Genomic DNA, 21,902 nt, shown 5'->3' on the forward strand with positions numbered 1-21,902 from the left:
TGTTTTCTTGATGCACACTTAACCTATATATAAAATTCTCTCTTATACATGAGTTTCTGTGGATTTGTTTCTTCAAAGTACCCAGACTAATACAATTATACACTGGTTATGTTTCTTCTGTCACTTACAGTAACACAATTTTAATGGGTAAAAGGAATTGAGAGTATTTTCACCTCTAGCAATAATGATTTCTAGACTTTTTCCAGATATCTTAAAATGTATTTCTACGGTACATAGTATACTTAAATATTTTAATAGAATCAGAAAAGAGAAGTGTTCTAGAATGAAATAAGTGGGACAGAAGTGAATGTGAAATAGTGATTACATTAGTAAAGCATTCACAAAATCTTATCTAATGGATCTCAAAGAAAGAAAAAGGAGGTTGGCAAAAATGAAACAATACTAAATGGCCTATACATGACGTTAAGATACTTTTTTTAAACTAGGTATTTAGTTGTGTCTGTGTTAAACATACCCAATTCTATTTTTTTGAAAACCTAAAGTGCAACTGGTGTGCATGATGGTATTAAATAATGCTTTTACGCATTCACCTAAGATGGGTTTTTAAGTCACAATAATTGCAAAGTTTTTAAACCCATGGGTCCTAGATGTATAATTTAATGTGAGGGTGGTGGAATATTTGGTAACAGTCAAAGGTCTTTGAAAGAGCAATGATCAAAAATTAATTCAGAATCAAACGTCCGACAGACCTGAGATGTTTCTGGAAGCGCTTGCCCATGGAGTAGATTTCTCGCACGAAAAGGGGTTTTAAGTAGAAAGTGTTTAAGAGCAATGCTAAGGCATCATTTTATTTGGAAGGCAATAATGCACTAAATAGTATTTTAATAGGTTAGAAAGATAATCTAACTTAAAAAGAACTGGAAAAACTGATAAAATTTGCTGACATGTTATAAAACTTTGGCTACACATTGTACAAATAAAATGTCACTCACACGGAAAGATCTGGTTGAAGGGTAATTCAAATGACCTACAATGAGAAGATACGGCCATGTCAGATTTCCAGAACATTACTCGGAATAGGGGGTCTTTGCAGATACGGTAACTGGGAAAAGGATTTTAAGACAGGGATTTGTGCAGGATTATCGATGGACCCTAAATGCCATCCTGCGTGTGCCCATCAGAGCCGAAGAGAAGAAGCTGATGTGGAGACAGAGACACCAGAGTGCTGCGACAAACCAAGAAGGGGAGGAATGCATCACGTCCTCGAAGCTGGGCGGTTGTGTCTTGGAGCCTTTGTTGGAAGTAACTGCCCGGCTGGTAGCTTGCTTTCTCACTTTTGGACTTCAGGATTATGAGAGAACACATTTCTGCTGGTTTCAGACACCAATCTCATGGCAATTTCTTATGGCAGGCATTAGAAGAAATGACAGTACTGAATTTTGTGGTTCTATAGTACATTAGAGAATAAAAATTTACCTACTGATGTCATTCACCATCACATATAGCTTACAAATACTATGACACAATGGAGTGGGGGAATGAACAATTCCGATGGGAACAAAGAGGACTGATGTCTAATTTCAGGCTGGGATCCCAGCAATAGTGTAACTGAGAACATGTCACATGTTTCTTGATATTTGTTTTCTTGTTTGCAAAATGAGTGGGATATTTTCAATGACCTTGAGAGTTTCTCTCCAGGCTGAAATTTTTGAACATTTTAAGTACTGAAAATAAGAAGGCTCTATATAAAAATCATAATAAAAATATTAAAATATCAAAGTAGCAACAGTGAAAGCGTAGAGGTCTCAGTCAATCTGCCAGAAGACACATGGGACTCACAACTGCACACTCAGCTACAGAATGATAATTACTATTTAGAGTTGACACTAAGTAAAATTCCCCATACAGTGATTATCTTTGACAAGTAACATGCAGCTCTTGTTATATGCCCAGAACTGTGCCAGGCTCCATGTTCTATAATGGAAACAAAGTCTGAATGGTTTATTAAAAAATTAACTACTATCAATTATATGGGTAAATCATATCTTTTGAAGATAATTTTTAAAACTTCACAATCACAATCTTTTCTAGATAGCCTTAGACGGTTTATGCAGTAACATTTTACGACTTTAACTCTGATTCTGCCTTAGTGGGAACTACCCCCCACCCTACTTCTTCAAAACAGACTTCCAATCAATCCCGTTTCCTTTTTACTAAAAGGACTTTTCATGATGACAGCCATGCTGAGGTATAATTTAGAAGCAGTCTCTAAACTGGGAGTAATGTTCATCTAAATATGCCTGCCAAGTTTAAAAATGTATTGGGAGTTAAAATGAAACATGTTGAAAATGACTCATTGTGGACCAGAATGTACACTGTAGGAAATAAGAGCTCATTTACACGTGGGAGAATACCCTCACACTTCATCTGTGGTAATTCTTTGGACTTTCCTGCCAGTAAACATCATATTTTAAAATAATCGTGGAAAATATCTTGCTTTTAACTGAAGTTTTTATGAGTTGATTTAGTCAGCTAGCATTCCACTTTTTTATACATATCTTTTTTTGGACATGGGTATATTTACCAATGCTAAATCTATGACATTTCCCCTAAAGCAACAGAGCAGCGGCCTATAAAGAACGCTGTAGAAACACACACACACTCTCTCTCTCATGTACTTTCTCGCCTACACTCTTTCTTCTACTCTCGCTGGGTCAGTGCACATGCATAATGACCTCCTATGACTCGAGATTAAAAAAAAATCCTAAAGAAGTGTGCACATTTAATAATGTGCTTTCCTTTGTTTACAAACACGATCTTATCGACAAGTTACTAGAAGTGCATGTTCCCGAGTCTCTTTCCTAGCAGTGCTTACATATCTGTACTGATTCAATCTGCTCGCTGTACTGGTGACCCCAATTACACCAACAGGCAACTGGCTCCTTTAGAAAAGGCTCGTAACACAGGGAGAAAAAGGGAGGTCAGGGAGTGTGGGGGGGGGGGAGGGGGGACAGGGACTGAACATGAAACCTTGGCTTCAACCACACCGTCTTTTTAGCTAATTCATGAGCCACATTTTAAAATACCAGGGAACTTCCAAAAGTTTGTGGGAAAATTCCATGTTTTCCACAAACTGTTTGAAGCCCCTCATGTATATGTGGAGATAACGTCAATATGGCATGTTAGATTTAACTAAAAGGTGTTGATGAATTAGTATCCCATTATTGGACCTTTTGTGAGCTTTATTTCCTTATTTCAATTATGTACTGAACAAGACCTGTGGACACACACACACACACACACACACACAGTTATTAGGTGCTGTCGAGCTGGTTCAGAGACCCTGTGTACAACAGACTGGTACCCTGCAGGCTCCTGAGTCATCCTCACCAGTGTTACATTGAGTCCCTTATTGCAGCCACTGTGTCAGTCCATCTTGTCTGTAGTTTCTCTCGAAACTCTCTCCCCAACACCATGCACTTTTAAATGTGACTGTCATCTCTGGCAACAACTGAACTGTCTACCTGTGGACAAGTAGCACAAAGTGGTATGATAATATAATATTCCTGCCTGGTAATTTGATATAAAAACCAACCTGTGGACTATATTTTTATTGTGCACACACTGCTTCTCAAGAATCAAAGTGTTAACAAACTTTTAGTTTTAGATCCCTTATTATTATTTTAAAATCGTTTTATTGTGGGCTTGTACAATTCTTATCACAATCCCGTATATCCATCCATCCATTGTGTCAAGCACATTTGTACATTTGTTGCCATCATCTTTCTCAAAACATTTTCTTTCTACTTGAGCTCTTGGTATCAGCTTGCCATTTTCCCCCTCCCTTCCCCACCCTCCCTCCATCACAAACCCTTGATAATTTATAAATTATTATCTTTTTCATGTCTTACACTGTCCAATGTCTCCCTTCACCCACTTTTCTGTTGTCCATCCTTCAAGCAGGGTGCAGTATAGCACCAATGAAGCTTACAATTTTCCTCTAGTTCTTCCCTCCTCCCTCCCCAGGGGAGAGCGCGAGTCCCCCACTACCACAAATTATGCAGTCAAGTTTCCCACATTTGGGGAAATGGCACGGGTCAGCACCTCCGGAGTGCAATGGGTGAGCCTCGCCCTGGGAAAACCACCTTCGTGATCACGGTATCTCCCCTGCCAGGTAAGTATTCTCACATAGTTCTTTAATGCTTCCCTCCCCCCCGCTACTATCATGATCCTAATTCTACCTTTCAAATCTAGCTAGACCAGAGCATGTACACTGACACAGATAAGAGCTGAACACACAGGGAATCCAGGACAGATAAACCCCTCAGGACCAATTATGAGAGTAGCCACACCAGAAGGGTAAGGGGAAGGTGGGGGAAAAAGGGGTAATCTATCACAATGATCAATATATACATACATAGATCCCTTATTATTATAGTTTCATCATTTTCATTTTTAAATATCCTGGGAAGGAACAATATACATATATATTTTCTTTTTACTCTGTTTTTTCCTATATAACCAAGTTAATCGAATTTACCATCATTGCTAGAAAAGATAAATTCAGTCCTCTGCCCTCTTTCTTTATACTGGTTTTGCTTCTTTGCCATTTGCGTTTGCTATCAGAACCATGCTACCTTCCTTCCTTCCTCTTCTATAAATCTCTGCTGGTAATACGGAAAGTATATTATCTGTTTAGTTTAATTATTGGTTTCATTTATGACTATACAATGATATACAGGCATAAATTTCTCGATAAAACGACTTTTGTTGATTTTTTACACTGCTAATTCCATATATAATTATGATCAAGTCTGCATTAAAAAAGCAGTAATTTGGGCTTGATTTTACACTAAATGCTCACTGCTACTTTTTTTATACCTTGACATCTCAATTTATGGGTTCTTCATTTGACTCATTCTTTGCTTGGTGAGGCCTTAATTTCAAGTAAATTGTCAGTCTCCAAAGGTATCATTTTGATTTTGCTGTTTGTGAATTTTCTAGTTTATGCCACAGGAATGTAAATTCCATTAAAACAGATGCTTTTGCCTTTTAAAATTCTTAATCCTATGTCTAAGACAGTGCTGGGCCCACAGCAGGTGGTTAATAAATATTGCTGAATGAAAATTGTGGAGGAAAAACTGGAGCTCAGTTTGATTTATTATTTTCCCTTATACTTTGCTTAGAGGCTTTTAACATTCTTCTTTTAAAGAGGAAGAGTTCAGTGGCTTCACTTGGTTTCACTGCATTGTTTTTTTCCCACTTTTTGCCCCATCCAGAAGGTGGTGACGTCTCCCAAACTCTATTCTTTCTCACAAAAATTTTTCTTCTAGTGTATCTCTAAAGATAGTTTTTCCTCTTCCAAATGTTTTCTTTCTGAAGCACATTAATTACCTGAATGTTTATTCTGCCCTTCATTCCTGTCACCTCTTCTATAATTCTTTTTCTCTGCCTTTTTATGATTTGGTTTCTCGACCCTCCTTCAGTTCCCACTCTAGTTTCTTTTTCTTTAATCCCTTTAAAAATTTTGTATGAGGGGGGTTGAAAAAGTTCATGGGAAAACTGTGGATAACGATTGATGGAATTTTTCAATGAACTTTTTGAAGCTTCCTTGTATCATCAGTTTTTTGGGTGATTTCATTTCTTAACCTTGTTGGTTTCCTTTCATCTTTTCTGCCTTTTCTTTGGCTTCAAAGAATCTGTGCTTTCTTAGGTTTGTTTAGTGGTGTATAGCTATAATCTAAGATCTTCCTTTTAGATCCCGAGATCTCTCAAAATATTTTCTTTGACTAGAGATAGTTCTAGCCAGGTGTATGCTGTTTACCCCAAGCCAAACTCTAAAGTCTTCTGCCCATTGAAAAAGACCCTTGGCTTTCCCATTACCCTGTGACCTGGAAGACCATAAATGTATGATCTGCTCAGCAGTCCCCTGACTTGAAGGAAGGATAGCTGGGGTTATGAAATTTCAGCCAGGAAACTATTTTTGTTTGCTTTTTCCTAATTCCTGTTTTCAGCGTCGGACGGGGAGTTTGCTTATTTATTTATCTATTTATTTATTTTTCCATGCTAAGCAATTTGTGATTTTTAATAAGAATTTCTTCTTCTTATTAGGAGTTTAAAAATGTTTCTGTCCCTCAGATTTTGTACTATTTTTTCCTTTCTGGGAGCATTAGTCATACTATTAAAAAGTCAGTTTAGAATTGTTTTCTTATGATCCTGCAGAATTAAACAACCCTCATTCAATTTATGGGATAGCAGCTGCTTTTCTCTGCATATATATTGTTATTGTTTCTTCAAAAACCCCATTATAGCTCACAAGGCAGAACCAATATGGCTGACACTCTAGATTACATCAAGAAAAATAGGTCTACATGGCCAAACATCTTGGTCTCTATGCTGGTATCCCTGCAGCTTACATCTCGTCTGAGGAAACGGCATGGGGGCCAAGACAGGACAAACATGCCTCTACCTTCCATGCCTGTTTATTCTACTATGACACCAAACCATCCTTCTCACAGAATTCTGCTCTCAGGCTGAGTTCAATAGTTCGTTGCCATGGTCACACGGGATTCACAGATGACGTTCATGATTATGGGAGTTCTTGGGAAGTTAACAGGTTACAATTCGGGTGAGAAATGCTCAGGGTACAGTTGTTCAGTCAGGGCAGTTTCTTCTCTGCTATGCCCGAGGACAGGCTCTCTCTGGCCCTCAGCCTCTTGGCCTGACCGCTGCCTTCTTTGGACAATGTTACAAAGCTCTTGTGGGGCTGCCAATAAATGCTCAAAGTGCAATGGCACATGTTGCTCCAGGCAAGCCTCAATTCAAAGGTTCAAACTCTATAGGTCAGCAAATCCAGGTCCCCAATTACGTTCCCAGAAGCACTCCACTCCACAAGCCAGCATTCGCCTCAAAAGCACTCAGCTTTATTTGCCCTGTGGGCTGAGAAGTCAATTGCTGCATCTCTTGGCGCTGTTCCCCCTGCTCTGATGTCAGAGCTGTCTCCTGGATCCAGGAGGCTCAACGCACAGGGCCTGACGCCCAGTGATGTGCTCCATTCAGGTTCTTTCCTCTAGCTGGTAAGGAGATCCTCCTTCCTGGTTCTGAGAGGGCTCAATTTATACCCAGCACGGTGGCAATCACAACTAATCCTCGCAATGGCCCACAGCTGAATGATACAACTCAAACAGTGTCTTCTCTACCCTCTCACCCACACCCGCCTGGAGGAAAACGTTGGTTGGTGGGAATAACAAAGGATATGGCTAGAAGAGCCACATTGACGCTACGTTCACAGACATTTGTTATATGCCCATCTCTACAGACACACGTCAAATTGACACATGAACAAAAACCACACATTTTCTTTTAAAGCAACATAATTATATATGGTTAACTTATAAATGAAGCTATGTGGTACTACATATTTATATAAAATTTAACATTTTACAAATGTGGTAGTTACATACTGTATATGCTCGTGTATAAGCTGAGCTTCTCAGCACATTTTCAATACAGTTTTCGTGGTAAAATTAGGTGCCTTGGCTGATATTTGGGTCAGCTTCTACTCGAGTATATATGGCAATCTGCTGTCAATTTGAAACTTACAGAGTGAAGGGGTGGAGTTTAGCCTGTCAATCAGGTCGCAGCTTGATGACCTCAATTGGAGGCGCTAAGGAGATAAACAGATCACTGGAGGCAGGACACACACTCACTCCTTGTGAGGTATGCTTGCTCACAAGACACATGTAGCTCCGCTAGAGCTCTGGAGCTGAAGAAGCCACATGGAGACCCCTACCAGTGCTGAGATGCCTCTACCGCCACTGGATCCACAAGACTTCCCACTCACTGGCCTGTGATCTTCCTGCATTTGGTGTCATTGCATATGTTAGTGAGTGTGAAGAAGAATTTATAGATTGGTATCGGACATATGGGCTAATATCAGACTTAAGGACTTGATCTGGATTGGGATGTGTTCTCAAGATTCAATTGCTCTTGTATGCAGTTTAAAGCTCTTTCTTATAAACATATGAGTGTCTATGAATTTGTTTCTCTGGTCTACCCAGACTAACACACAACAATTGAGAGATTGGGTTTGTTGGATTTTAAGGGTCGGTTGGGTGGGTCAGTATGACAATCTTCACTGCATTGTCTGTCTTAACATTTGATGTTTACTTTCTAAGTACTTTTTGACTATGCTTATATTTACTACTGAAATAATGCTTTCATTATTTTGGAATTGGTTTATTGGGATGAATATTCAATTTGCATTCACGTCAAATTGATATTTATCTGTAGAGATAGGTATACCACACAGAGAATTTTGGGATTAGAAGCTTTGAAAACAATGAATTTGGATATATATTTGTCTCCTTAAATGAATAAAATTCAGTATACATGGTAGGAGGTAAATGTAAACGGTTTCTGTAATTTTCATTGAGGAAATCAACATGCATCAAAATGATGCTTCCCACAATTCTAGTGTTAAATAATTCACTGCCCTGCCATATTTGACCAATATTCTTTACACTGTTATTTTTAGAAGTCTCCTATAATCAGAATTTAGCAAGTCAGAGACTAATTAATGTTAAATTCTTCCTTAAACCATAGGTTAACATTTCCAGACTACGATTTTACATCAAAGCCAGCTGACTTCCAATTAAATTATTGTGCCACCGAGTCCACTGTGACTCAGAGAGACCCTGTGGACAGAGCAGAACTGCCCATTGCGGGTCCCTGGGAGCATGTGCGTCTACGGGAGCAAGAAACCTCATTCCCCAGGAGGACTGTGGGCGTCCAACTGCTGGCCTCGGGTTAGCAGCCCGCCAGGGCTCCGCCACGTGTCAGTTTTCTATTAATTACTGGGAACAGGGACTAAAAGGCACTCCATTCAAAAGTGTATTGTTTGCACCGGAAATTGGTACAGAGCCCCTGTACCCCTCTGCCGTCAGGGAAATGGAGTCCTGGTGAGGTGCAGGTCTGACCCAAGGGATGTAACCAAAGGTGGTTCAAAGTCAGGTCAAAAGGCTGGAAGTTTCTAACTTGCTTCCTTAAAATGTATCATCTGATTACCGAGGTAATTCTTTCATATTTTCTACAAATATGTTTTTAATCTTGATGAATGGTTTGCTGATATCAGGACACTTTCTATCATTGGCATTCTCCTCTAGAGGTCAAGTAAATACTTAAAAAAAGAGAAGCAAAAGTAGTTTGATAAGGTTAATAGTTAACCAATGGTGGCTTCCAGTTTTCACCGCCTCTATTTCTCAACCGCACCTGGTTACGACTGTTTTGGAATGGTCATGGCGGGTTGCACTCCGCTTCTGCTGGTACCGTTCGTGGAATTCCTTCTCTCTAGCCTTTCGGAGAATGAAGACATTTGTTGAATTGTAGACCTATGGTGCTTATTTGGATAGAAATGTTTGAACAAGACACCCAGTGATTTTTCCTGTGTTCATTTCCTCAAGTCTATCCAAACCTTGGAGTGCTAAAGAAAGAGAGGATCCATTGGAAAACGAGATTTTTCAGGATAGCACAAGAATGGAATGAAAAGCAGATCCAAGTGTGAGAGAAGAGGCTCCCATTGCTGCAAGGACGCCACGAAGGGCGCCGCGAGAGATGACCCCAACTCACAACCCGCCAAGTGCTCACAGAGGCTGTTGGGGTGCAGTGCTCGCCAAACACTTTGAGGAAAGGGGGTACGAAGGGCATTTTGCAGGAAGCACACATTCCCGAGGCCTCTTTGTGGAGACTTAACTTACTAGGAATGGAGGTGTGCAAAGAGACACGTTTTCTAAAACACACAGCAAAACAGAACAGAACAAAACAAAAATCAAGCGCTTCAGGCGACTGAAAATACTTTGATTTGGGAACCACTCGTGTAATGAACTGCAGAGAAGCTTGAGAATCTGACCAAAGGAAAACAAAAACAAACTCACTGCCATCAAGTCAACTCCAATTCAGGGCCCCTACAGGTCAGACATGGCAGAACTGCCCGTGTGGGTTCCAAGACACACTCTTTATGGGAATAGAGAGCCTCATCTTTCTTCTGAGGAGCAGCTGGTGGTGTTGGATCTGCTGACCTTGCTCCTTTAGAGTCTAAAAGTCCTGAGTATTCTTTCCAGTATTTTAATTGTATTCACAATAGAAAACTCTGGTCCATTGAAAATGATAAATATTTATTGAGATTTACTCATCTGAAAAGACAAACCAGACAGGACTAGGGAAGCAAAGATGGGAAAGATAATGTCTTTGAGCTCCACGAACCACAGAGGGAGAGATCTGTAAATAAATATATAATCACACTATAGTGCTGGAAAACAGAGAGAGGAGCATTAACTATTTCTGAGAGGGAGTTAAAGGCTTTATAAAAGAATGATCATGGCCTTAATTCTTCAAAAAGCAGATAAATGGTCCGATATGAAGAGAAAAGTTTGTCTCAATAGAGCCAAGGATGCACAAAAAGCCACAGAGGAGAGACGGAGAGTGCCACGGAGAGAACAAGTGAGCGGCGGCAGGAGAAGGGAAGGTTACCAGGAAGGTGTGACTCTGGAAGGATAGGCCGCATGGGTGGGAACGGCTTTGAAAATAAGTTGTGTAGTCTGGATGGCATTCTATCAAATGATTATATTTCTGACTTCCCAGAAAGAATGAATGATTTTGAAAATTACCCTGATAAAACAGGGGCTTAAACTAGAAGTGGAGAGACAGTTCTGACTCTTAATAATAGTCCACACCAGAGAAGGTAAACACTGGACACTGAAGCAGGGGCCCCTGAGATTGAGAAGAGGAAAATGATTTGGTATATTCAGGAGGCAGAGTCAATAGGTTAAGCTTAAGTGCCAAAGAGGCCCTTTTTGACCACCTTATTAAAGGATATGGTGCCACACTATTCTTTCTCAAGTAATCTAGTTCAACAACCCTAAAAGGACACAATCATATAAGTAACTGTTTATTTGTTTACTTTCTGTCCCCTTCCCCCTCAATTGACTCTTAGCTCTATAAAGGCAGGGGCCATCTCAAATGTATTTGTGAATGTACATGGGGGCTTTAAACAGTTCCTGGACAAATTCCATTATCTTTCAATTCCATTTTTTCATGAACTGTTTTTGAAATCCCCTTTTAGACATGCACCTAGCACAGCACCTGGCACGTTACTGTTATCGTTCCTGTGTTATTGTTAAATATTGTTCACTGCCTCCAAGTCGACCCCTGATTCATATCAAGGCAATGCATAATGGGATCAGACTGTTGTGATGCACAGGCTTTAAAAAAGATCGCCAGGCATTTCTTGTTGATACACGGTAGTATCAAATCAGTGCTGTGGTTTAAGTAACCGGGGATGGGAATGGTAAAGGAAGAAAACGTGAGTCACCAGCCCTCTCGTTCAAGCATCTAAACAAACACTTTCAGGGAGAATGCAAAACTATGGGAGGAAGAACGAAGGTTTAGGCAGAAGATGAAGTCGAGAGGGGCTAGAACAATCAATGAAGAGTTACTGTGCACAATTACAACATGCTAAACAAGTCAAAAAGTAATCAGTAGTTGACCCAAAATGATACCTACAGAAGTTGGTACTATTTGCCAATAGTAAATGCTATAGAACATACACAATTTTTCAAGAACAGTAACTATGAAAAATGTGTGTTTGCATAGTTAGGTATGTGTGTATATATTTGTATCATATTTTACACAAACAACCTGTGTGTCATACATTTTTTCCTAACCAGTTCTTACTCTTTGTAGTATGTCCATCAGCATGTTATGCTGACTTATTTTCCATGTTGTAAAAAATTGAGCACAGCACACTTACACAGCACACACACCTCATGGGGGAAGGGCACCACTGGAAAACTGGTTAACGTGCATGTTATTTATGTGAATGTACTGTACAGGTAGATATATGTGTGTACTTATGTGCGCATGTATAGGTGTTTTTATAGACATATGTGTATACATGTAGTTATGTACTGGGAATGTATCATACGGTCTGTGAAAGTTCTAACTTGTATAAGGCAGAAGCCTGTAAGTGAGAGAAAACTTTCCTCAAAAAGAAGCAATCGAAAAGTGGTAAGATTGCACACTAAGGTAGAAAACATGCTGGATCTGAAAACCAAAGCCGTCCCTTCATGTTCTAGATCTTACAGGTTTTTCTGTAACACAGCATATCAGGGAAATAGTTTGGGATATTTTTTAGATATACCCAAATACTTCAAGTGATTGGGTTCCTGAGTCAGAAGGCTTAGGACCTTAGACTCCAGGGAAAATTCAAGTCAACTGGCTTAAGTGTAGTTTGTAAAGTTGAAGTTTTCTTCGTTTGAGAAATAATCCTCTGGGATCTTACAACTCAGGAGCAGCCATCTAAGATGCACCTACTGGTCTGTCCCCACCTGGGAAAATGAAGATTGATAAAAATCAAAAGAGTGATGGAAACAGTCCGTCCAATGAGAAAGGACTACACACATATTAGTCTCCGTGTCTGTGAGATCACAAGAGCTAGATGGCGCCTGTTTACCACAACCAGTTACTCTCTAAAAGATCACATTAGAAGGTCCTGGGACAGAGAAGGAGAAAACTATTGAAAAGATCTCAAAATCATAAAAGAGACCATGCTTATTGGTTGGGTAGAGACTGGTGAGTTGACCTCCCCTCGCGTCTCCCCCCCCAAAAAAAACGCAACCATACCAAACCAAACCCAAACAAACAAACAAACAAAAAAAACTATGATCTTTAGTTTTTAAGAACCTTCATTTCAGGAACTGAACTAACCCCCATGTTAAAAAAAAAATCAACAACTTAAGATCAAAAGGGAAACCTTTACCCGAGGACAGAAGACTAGAAACGGAGAAAAGGAAAGGCAAAGCGGGAGCGGGACAAGCATGAGTTGAAACAAAGTGTGTCTAGATTGTTGAACGTAAAACCCATGATCTGCGCTATAAACCTTGATCTACATCACAATGAAAGTTTTAAAAATGTTTTCCTCATAAGCATTATCACCCTTGAGTACTGTGTTCGTTTAAAAAAAAGACTGATATAAGACCAAATGGTCAGCATTTATTTCACAGCAAAGATCAGAAGCAAAGCTGAGGAGTGAAGAAGGAAAAGTAGAAAATGGTGCAATCAGAACGGACAAAATGAGAATGCTGACATTCTCTATACCATTTATAAACAGAATTTTAAGCAGGAACCTAATTTACTGTGTAAGCTTTCACCAAAACACAGTATTTTCTAAAAAGCAAAAATCAACTAAAATACAACATTAGCAAAAGGTCAAACTAAGTGACTCCTTAGCGGGGATCTTGTTATTAGATGCCATCAAGTGGGGTCCAGCTCAAAGCCAGGCTCTGCACAACAGACGAAGCAATGCCCAGCGCTGTGGTCGAGCGTCACTCTGTCTCACGGGTCTTTCTTTTTCCTGACTCTCTGCTATGACCAGGCGTGGAGTCCTTTCCCAGCAACTGGTTCCTCCTGATGATATGTTCAAAGTGATGTGAGAAGAAGAATCACCATCCTTGCTTCTGTTGAGCGTTTGGCTGTACTTCCTCCAAGACACGTTTCTATGTGCTTCTGGCAGTGGATAGCCCATTTCAACATGCTGCTTCAACACCACAATTCACACGCATCTCCTTCTCCACTGTCCAGGTTTCGCATACGTGTGAGGTGACAGAAAATACCACGGTTTGGGTCAGGTCACCTTAGTCATCAGAGTGACATCCTTGGTGCAGCATATTTGTCCAACGTAATACATTTGTTTGATTTCTTACCTGCTACTTCCATGAACACTGACTGTGGATCTAGGTAAAATGAAATCTTTGCCAACTTCCATTTTCTCCCGGATTATTAAGATGTTGTCTATTGGTCTAGCTGTGAGGATTTTAGTTTGCTTTACATTGAATTGTTATCAATGCAGTAAGTGTTTCAAGTCCTCTTCGCTTTCAGCAAGTAAGGTTGGGCCACTTGAACAGCAGGCTGTTAAGAAGCCTTCCTCAAACCTGATGCCTTGTTCTTTTTGATATAATCTAGCTTTTCAGCTTATTTGCTCAGCAAATATATGGCAAAAGGACACAACCTCAACACACATCAGTCCTGATTTTAAGCCGTGAGCATTCCCTTCTGTTTGAATGGTTGCCTGTTCGTTTGTTTACAGGCTCTGCATGAGCACAATTACCGGTAAGTGTTCTGGAATTCTCATTTTTTGCATAGTTTGCTATGATCTGTACAGTCAAATGCCTTTGCAGACTCAATAAAACACAGATAGAACATCTGCTATGCTCTGTTTGCAGCCAAGATATCCCTCCCCTCCCCCCAAAAAATCCCCAAACGGATTTTTTTCAAAGCTATGTATTCAAATTTTTTTATGAAGCAACCATATCACCTTGAAAGTACTCTCCAGTACACTTAATACATTTGTCAAATCTGTGATTCCATTCTTAGAAACATTGTTCAAATCCATTTGTTTGGATGGCTGACGGCACCTCCTTTGTTTTTTTCTTCACCTCTTCTACATGTCCAATCGCTGTCCTTTCATGTTTCTCTTTATTTGTGGAAACAAAAAGAAGTCAAACGGAGTGGTCAAGTGAGTTAGGTGGGTGTGGCAAGAGAGGCACGCTGTTTTTTGCCCAAAACTGGAGCACTGAGATGGCTGCATGAGCAGGTGCGTTGTCATGGTGGCAAAAACTAGTCTCCTGTCTGCCACAAATCAGGCCTTTTTTATAGCACACTGTCATGCAATCTTTTCAGAACCTCTAAATAGAAAGCTTAACAGTCTGACCTGCTGGAATTAACTCCAAATGCACTCTCCTCTTCACAGAAAAACAAAACAAAACAAAACAAAACAAATGAACATCATTTTTGGGGGGGTACCTCCTTGTATAGCTGACATCAATAGTGATATCCTTCATCCTGGGGTCTCTTCCAAATCCAGCTTCAATTTTTGGTGGCTCCCTGTTGCACTGCTACAACCAGCTTTGAATTATCTTCAGCAAAATTTTATTTGCACGTGATATTAATAATATTGTTAGATAATTACCATATTCTGTTGTTTTGTCCTCTTTGAAATGGACACATTATGGATCTCTTATAGATTATATGGATATCATATAGATTTATAAATGTATGGGTTTTATATACTGAAAAATAAAAAATTAAATGGCATTTTAGGTACCTAAATAAAAACAGCTGGATTATAAATTCAGTTTATACTAATAACCACAGAATTAACATACTTTCTAATTACAAAAATGGCTTTTTAAATATTGCCTTTATTACATTTTTTTCATAGGTTAGATTTAAAAAGTTGTGAATACGAAAGTATAACAGTTTGAGTCATTCTAAAAGATTCTGACAATCAGTAAATTGTATGAAGCTTTGTGTAACATTTTAGTTTTATAAGGGGACTTCAAAAAGTTCATGGAAAAGTGCAACTAAAAGATAACACTAAAGAATATACATTTTATTTCTCAACATAAGTTCCTTCAAGATCAAACACTTTTGTAAGAGATGATTACAGACTTTTAGGCCATTCCTAAAGAATTAAGTGTCCTAGGAATTTAATCATGCCAATCCAGTGTTTTTTAATATTATTAACTGAGGGAGAAAAATAGGTGCCCTTTAAATACTTAAAAACATTTTTTAAAATTAGAAAACAAAAATAAATCAGAAGAGGCCAAACCAGGCATGGAAAGACAGATGGCTAATAATTTTTCATCGCGACTCTCACAAAATTGTCCTTGTTTGGCGAGAGTAATGAGCCGGCTTCATTGCTCAAGACCATATCTCCAGAACCTCTCTCGAGCATTTTTGGCAAAAGTTTTAGCTATCTCTCTCAAAACACTCTTCTAATAAGCAGATGCTCTTGTTCTTTGGCCCTCCAGAAAGTTACCAAGGAAACGGCCTTGCACATCCCGCCTAAATGGTTGCTGTGACCTTTGTTTATGACCAAATCTCTTAGGAGTCATTACTTTGGTTATCCTTTGCTTTCAGGAACTTAATTTCAAAAGTTTACTAATATTTGAAAACCTAGTGGTATTGGGACGATTCTGACTTGTTAGTGACCTACAAGGTCAGAGGAGAAATTTCCCAGGTTAAAAAGACAGCCGCTAAGTGGGAGCAAATCTTTGCAAATCACATTATCCGATAAAGGACTTGTATGCAAAATAAAAAGAAGTATAAGAAAACAATCAACCCAATTATAAACGGGACAAAGGATCTAAATAGATAGCACGCACCAGAGAGGAAACAGAGATGCAAATAAACTCAATATCATGTCATTAGTAAATTACAGATTAGAGCAATGAGATACTACTTAATAGCCAGTAGAAAAACTTGCTGCCGTTGCCTCATGACTTTGACTCATGGTGGCCCATGTGTGCAAAGTAGAACTGTGCTCCACAATTCTCAAAGACTTGTTTTAAGAAGCAGACGTCTTCCTTTCAAGAAGTCCTTCCCTGGGTGGATCTAACCTCTAACCTTTTGATTAGCAGTTGAGGGCATTAACTGCTAAAACAAAACACAATGCCACCATCAAATTCTGGTGAGGATGTGAAGCTGCAAGAGTTCTCCTTCTGACAACATAATGATGTATAAATTACCAAGGGCACTTGAGGGGAGGGGGAGCGGGGAGGGAGGGGAAAAAAAAAGAGGACCTGATGCAAAGGGCTTAAGTGGAGAGCAAATGCTTTGAGAATGATTGGGGCAGGGAATGTACGGATGTGCTTTATACAATTGATGTATGTATATGTATGGATTGTGATCAGAGTTGTATGAGTCCCTAATAAAATGTAAAAAAAGAAAAGAGGAGAAAAAAATGATTAGGGCAAAGAATGTGCAGATGTGCTTTATACAATTGATGTATGTATATGTATGGATTGTGATAAGAGTTGTATGAGTCCCTAATAAAATGTAAAAAAAGAAAAGAGGAGAAAAAAAATGATTAGGGCAAAGAATATACAGATGTGCTTTATACAATTGATGTATGTATATGTATGAACTGTGATAAGAGTTGTATAAGGCCCTAATAAATTGTTAAAAAAAAAAAAGAAAAGAGTTCTCCTTCTGCTGGTTGGACACGGCCACTCTGGAAGATAGTCTGGCAATTTCTTACAAAGTTAAACATATTCATAAAAATGCCAGCTAGCAAGTGTATATTGGGCTTTTATCCAAAGGCACTGGAAATTTATGTCCATTCAAAAACTTACTCGTGAATGTTTATTTATTCATAATTGTCAAAAATTCAAATCTTTCAGAGGTAAATGGATAAACAAAATATGAAATATCCAAACATGGAATATTACTCATCAATGAAAGGAAATAAACCATCAAAGCATGCAGGGCATAGATGCGCATTAAATGCATCCTGCTGGGTAAAGGAAGCCAGCTTGGAAGTGCTACGGAGCATGCGATGCCAATTACGTGGCATTCCGGGAAAGGCCAAACTGCAGCGGCAGGAAAAAGAAGAGTTGCTAAAGCTTTCCAGTAGGATGAGGGATGAATAGTTTAGTAGTGAAACAATTTTACATAAATTTGTATCCTAGCATGTATAACATTAAAATGGTTGATACATATTACCCATTTGTCAAAATCATTAGAACTACACAACACGAAGCATTAACCTCATATGTACCCTAACACAAACGACTGAGTTCAGGTACAAACAGTGCAGCAATACTGGCTACCAATGGCAACAAATGTACCACATACATACGAGATGTTAACACTAGGGGAATCTGGATGAGATGGGAGAGGTAGGGTATGGAAATTCTATGTTTACTCACCTCTTCTGTGGAAACTTAAAATGAGGTAAGTAAACCTAAAAGCTGTGGTTTATTTTTAAAAAGTAACACTTTCATTTACTCAGCATACAAGCAAAGTGGAGAAAATTTAGGGAGTTTCATGATGACGTGATGACATTTACCTTAAGACTCCTCAGTAGTTTTTCTTTTAATATACTATATATACATATACGAGTATATGCCGATCTGAATATTGGCACCTAATTTTACCACAAAAACTGCATTAACAATGTGCTGAAAAATTCAGCTTACATATGGCCAGCCGCACTATGAGACACTCGATCCCTCACTGACCTCAACCCTAGAGGGGACAAACTTGGAAACACAGTGTGTGAATTGCACCCGATCTGACCCCACCACACCGAGGCAAAACACTAAGGGTGTGCAACAGAACAGCAAGAGGAGCAGAGCAAGGAAGTCCTGAGGGAGTACTAAAAGTGGACTTGGGGGCCAGAGTGTGGCATCCCATCAGCCTCTACTGGAAAACACTCTTACAGCAGGTCAACAAACAGACCTTGAACTATTTACGGGTTTTTCTTTTTTTGTGTCATTGGTTTGTTGTTGTTGTTTTCTTTTGTTGTTTTCTTCTGCTCTGTCATGTTTTGTGCATATTATTATCTCTGCAGATCTATCTAGATAAGACAGGCTGGATAAACAATCTGGAGGAGAAAACAACAGAGCTGACGGTTCTGAGGGGGGCATGTGAGAGGAGGAGGTGGGGGAAAGGAAGTGGTGTTAACAAACCCAGGGACAAGGGAACAACAAGTGATCCAAAATCAGTGGTGAGGAGGGTGTAAGAGGCCTAGTAGGGCTTGATCAAGGGCAATATAACTGAGAGGAATTACTGAAATCCAAATGAGTTTGACAGTGGGACAAGAGAAATAGAGGAAAGAACTAGGAGGCAAAGGGCATTTATAGGGGTCTAAATACAGGCATGTACACATGTAAATATATATAGGAGGGTGGAGAAATAGATCTATGTGCATATATTTATAGGTTTAGTATTAAGGTAGCAGATGGACATTGGGCTTCCACTCAAGTACTCCCTCAATGCAAGAACACTTTGTTCTAAACTGGCATTCCATGATGCTCACCTTCCCCACACGATCGCTGAAGTCAAAGTGGGTGTATAAGCAAATATAGTGAAGAAAGCTGATGGTGTCCGGCTATCAAAAGCTATAACATCTAGGGTCTTAAAGGCTTGAAGGCAAACAAGCGCCATCTAGCTCAGAAGCAACAAAGCCCATATGGAAGAAGCATGCCAGGTGTGATCACAAGGTGTCAATGGGCTGAGGTATCAGGCATCAAAGAACAAAAAATCTTATCATTGTGAATGAGGAGGAGTGTGGAGTGGGGACCCAAAGTCCATCTGTAGGCAACAGAAGGGATGTGGGTAGGAGACGAGCCAGTCATGGTACAGTGTAGCAACAATGAAACATACAACCTTCCTCTAGTTCTGTAATGCTTCCTCCCCTCAACTAACATGAACCCAATTCTACCTTACAAGTCCGAGTAGACCAGAGGATGTACACTGGTACAGATTGGAACTGGAAACACAGGGAATCCAGATGATCCCTTCAGGACCAGTGGTGAGAATGGTGATACCCGGAGGGTGGTGGGAAGGTGTGGGTAGAAAGGGGGCACCGATTACAAGGATCTACATACAACCCCCTCTCTGGGGGATGGTCAACAGAAAAGTGGGTGAAGGGAGATGTTGGACAGTGCAAGACATGACAAATAATAATTTACTAATTATCAAGGTTTATGAGGCAGGGGGGATGGGGAGGGAGGGGGAAATGAGGAGGTGACACCAAGAGCTCCAGTAGAAAGCAAATGTTTTGAGAATGATGAGAGCAATAAATGCACAAATGTGCTTGACACAGATGGATGTATGTGTGGATTGTGATAAGAGTTGTATGAGCCCCCAATAAAATGATTAAAACCCCCGGTTTATACATGAGTATATGCAGTGGGCTTAAAAATTCTGTTTTCTCTTGATGAAGACATCTTTCTTCCCTTATGTTCAGTGCATGGGCACTACAACACAGAGTCTTCCAACAACAACAACAAAATGAGCCCCACATCAAAACAAACTCACTGCATTGAGTTGATTTCCACAGCAACTCTATAGAACAGGGTAGAAGTGCGCTCTGCCCACTTTCCAATACTGCAAAGGAACTGCTAAATGGTGCCACCATGTTGACCACTGCTTGTTGGCTAACGCACTTTATCTGCCCTACAAACACTTCCACTTCAATCTGTCCACAGAGGAGAATAAAAACACACGGGCACATAAAAAGAGTGTTCAGAACAACTTTCACCACAATAGCGCCACAATGAAGCAAGCCACATAGCCCATCAACAGGCGGATGAGTACATGGGCATACTCACAGATCTCTTCCGCCATGAGGAGGAGTGACTCAGCCGGAGGAAAGAAGTAAGGCAGGAAAGAGTGTATCTGTACGCGTCCACGATTAGGAAACTAAGCTACGGCGACAGGAAATCAGAACATGGTTGCTTCTGGAGGGAGCAGAGTTGAGACGGGAGAGAGTTCAAGAAAACCCTCTAAGATGATAGCACTATCCTGTACCTTGTTTCCAAGATAGCAAGTTACAACACGTTAAACATAGGGCGTGCAACTCATTCTTACATTGAAAATATAGATACATCTTTCTTTCTTGAAAATACTTTTGTTTGGTAAGAAAAAGTTACTCAATAAAGCTTAAGACTTTTAAACGTCCGATCTCATGATTCTTACCTGTCCAAAAGCTGGTCATGTTTTTCTAAAGCATCCTTTTCGCCCATCACTGCTCGGTCCTTTTCAGCCACGGCATTATCTCTAGCTTCTCGGAGATTTCTAATATTGAAATAAACACCGCAGTTATTTCCAGCACACACATTTGCAGCTTTTCAAGATTCCTAACTGCCATTCCTAAGAGGTGGGTCATATTGCTCTGACTTAAGAACGCACAAGAACTTGATACGTCACAATGTATACTTTATTAGTGTGCCTGGCCTGACGAGTTAGCACTTAACAGCGTAGGTGTAAACATGTTGATCTCTCCATATCATGTAATTTTTCTTGACGTGGGTGTTAAAGGGCAGGCTAAGCAGTTGTTTATAAAACCAAACCAAACTCATGGCTGTGGAGTTGAGTCTAACCCACAGAGACCCTACAGGACAGGGTAGAACTGCCCTTGAGAATATTCAAGACTGCCACGGCTTACAGGAAAAGAAAGCCTCTCATCGTTCGCCCAAGAAGTGGCTGGTGGTTTTGAACTGCAGACCTACCGTATCCACTGGTGAGCAGCCCAACATATAACCACTATGTCACCACGGCTCCAGCAGTTGTATATACAGTAGTTAATTGATTCCTTACTATCACTCTATAGAGCAGGTATAATTACATATTAGTCACAAGAAAACTGAGGTTTAGTTCTTAATATTCTATAAAGTATTTTAAGTTAAAATAAAAGAGAGGTGAATCACAATGGGATTAATTTTGAAATACAGGCAAGCAAACAGTTGAGACCATGGACATGGAAACCCTAGGGGCTGCTGTGGGAAATGGTGAGTGAGAGGCAGGCGTGCAGCTGATGAGCTTCCACGTCGGACTCATCGAGAGGCCACATGAAGTGCAGCTGAGATGAGGCTCCACATACATGTAGCGATCTAGGAAGGATGGGACCAGGGAGCTAACCTACTGTGTTCTAGCCCAGGGCTCGGCAAAATTTTGAGACGGAAGAGCCAAACCCTCACAAAAATTTAAAATTTCGACTTTATTTTGGAGACACATGTACGGTACGTATCGAAAGAGCCCCGTATGAGTGGGGTTAGTCCGTTCACCAGGCCACTATCTAAATCGCCTCGCTAACTATAAGGTGCTGTGTTGAGACATAAACAAAATTCTATGGCCATAAAAAGGGAATTATTTTTAACCAGAGGAAGAAAATGAACAGAGAAAATATTCAAAAAGGAAGAGACATGAAAGATGACAAGAACAGGCAATTCAGCAAAAGACAATGCAAATGGACGGTAGAATGTGCTAGAAGCTGAGGCTTCTTACCAAGAGAGCCACCCCCGCCCCCGCATGTGCTTGCTGGTAAGATTAAGCGTCTATGTAAACCACACTGTCCTTACCAGGCACTACCTTACGTC

The 21,902-nt window shown here is 40.0% G+C and overlaps 1 protein-coding gene and 1 non-coding gene across 2 annotated transcripts in view; both read right to left on the reverse strand.

Annotated features, from left to right (window-relative positions):
- The window catches only part of PIBF1 (progesterone immunomodulatory binding factor 1), a 271,604-nt gene that overhangs the window by 152,479 nt on the left and 97,223 nt on the right, over positions 1-21,902 (reverse strand). The window contains exon 10 of the mRNA XM_075562981.1: positions 20,503-20,601. Coding sequence (XP_075419096.1) covers positions 20,503-20,601 — 99 coding nt within the window. The remainder of the gene's footprint in view (positions 1-20,502; positions 20,602-21,902) is intronic.
- LOC142461794 (U1 spliceosomal RNA) lies at positions 3,985-4,143 on the reverse strand. Its single transcript, XR_012786990.1, has one exon. It is a non-coding gene; the product is annotated as a U1 spliceosomal RNA (small nuclear RNA).

This window comes from Tenrec ecaudatus, chromosome 11 (assembly GCF_050624435.1).
Source record: "Tenrec ecaudatus isolate mTenEca1 chromosome 11, mTenEca1.hap1, whole genome shotgun sequence".
NCBI lineage: Eukaryota > Metazoa > Chordata > Mammalia > Afrosoricida > Tenrecidae > Tenrec > Tenrec ecaudatus.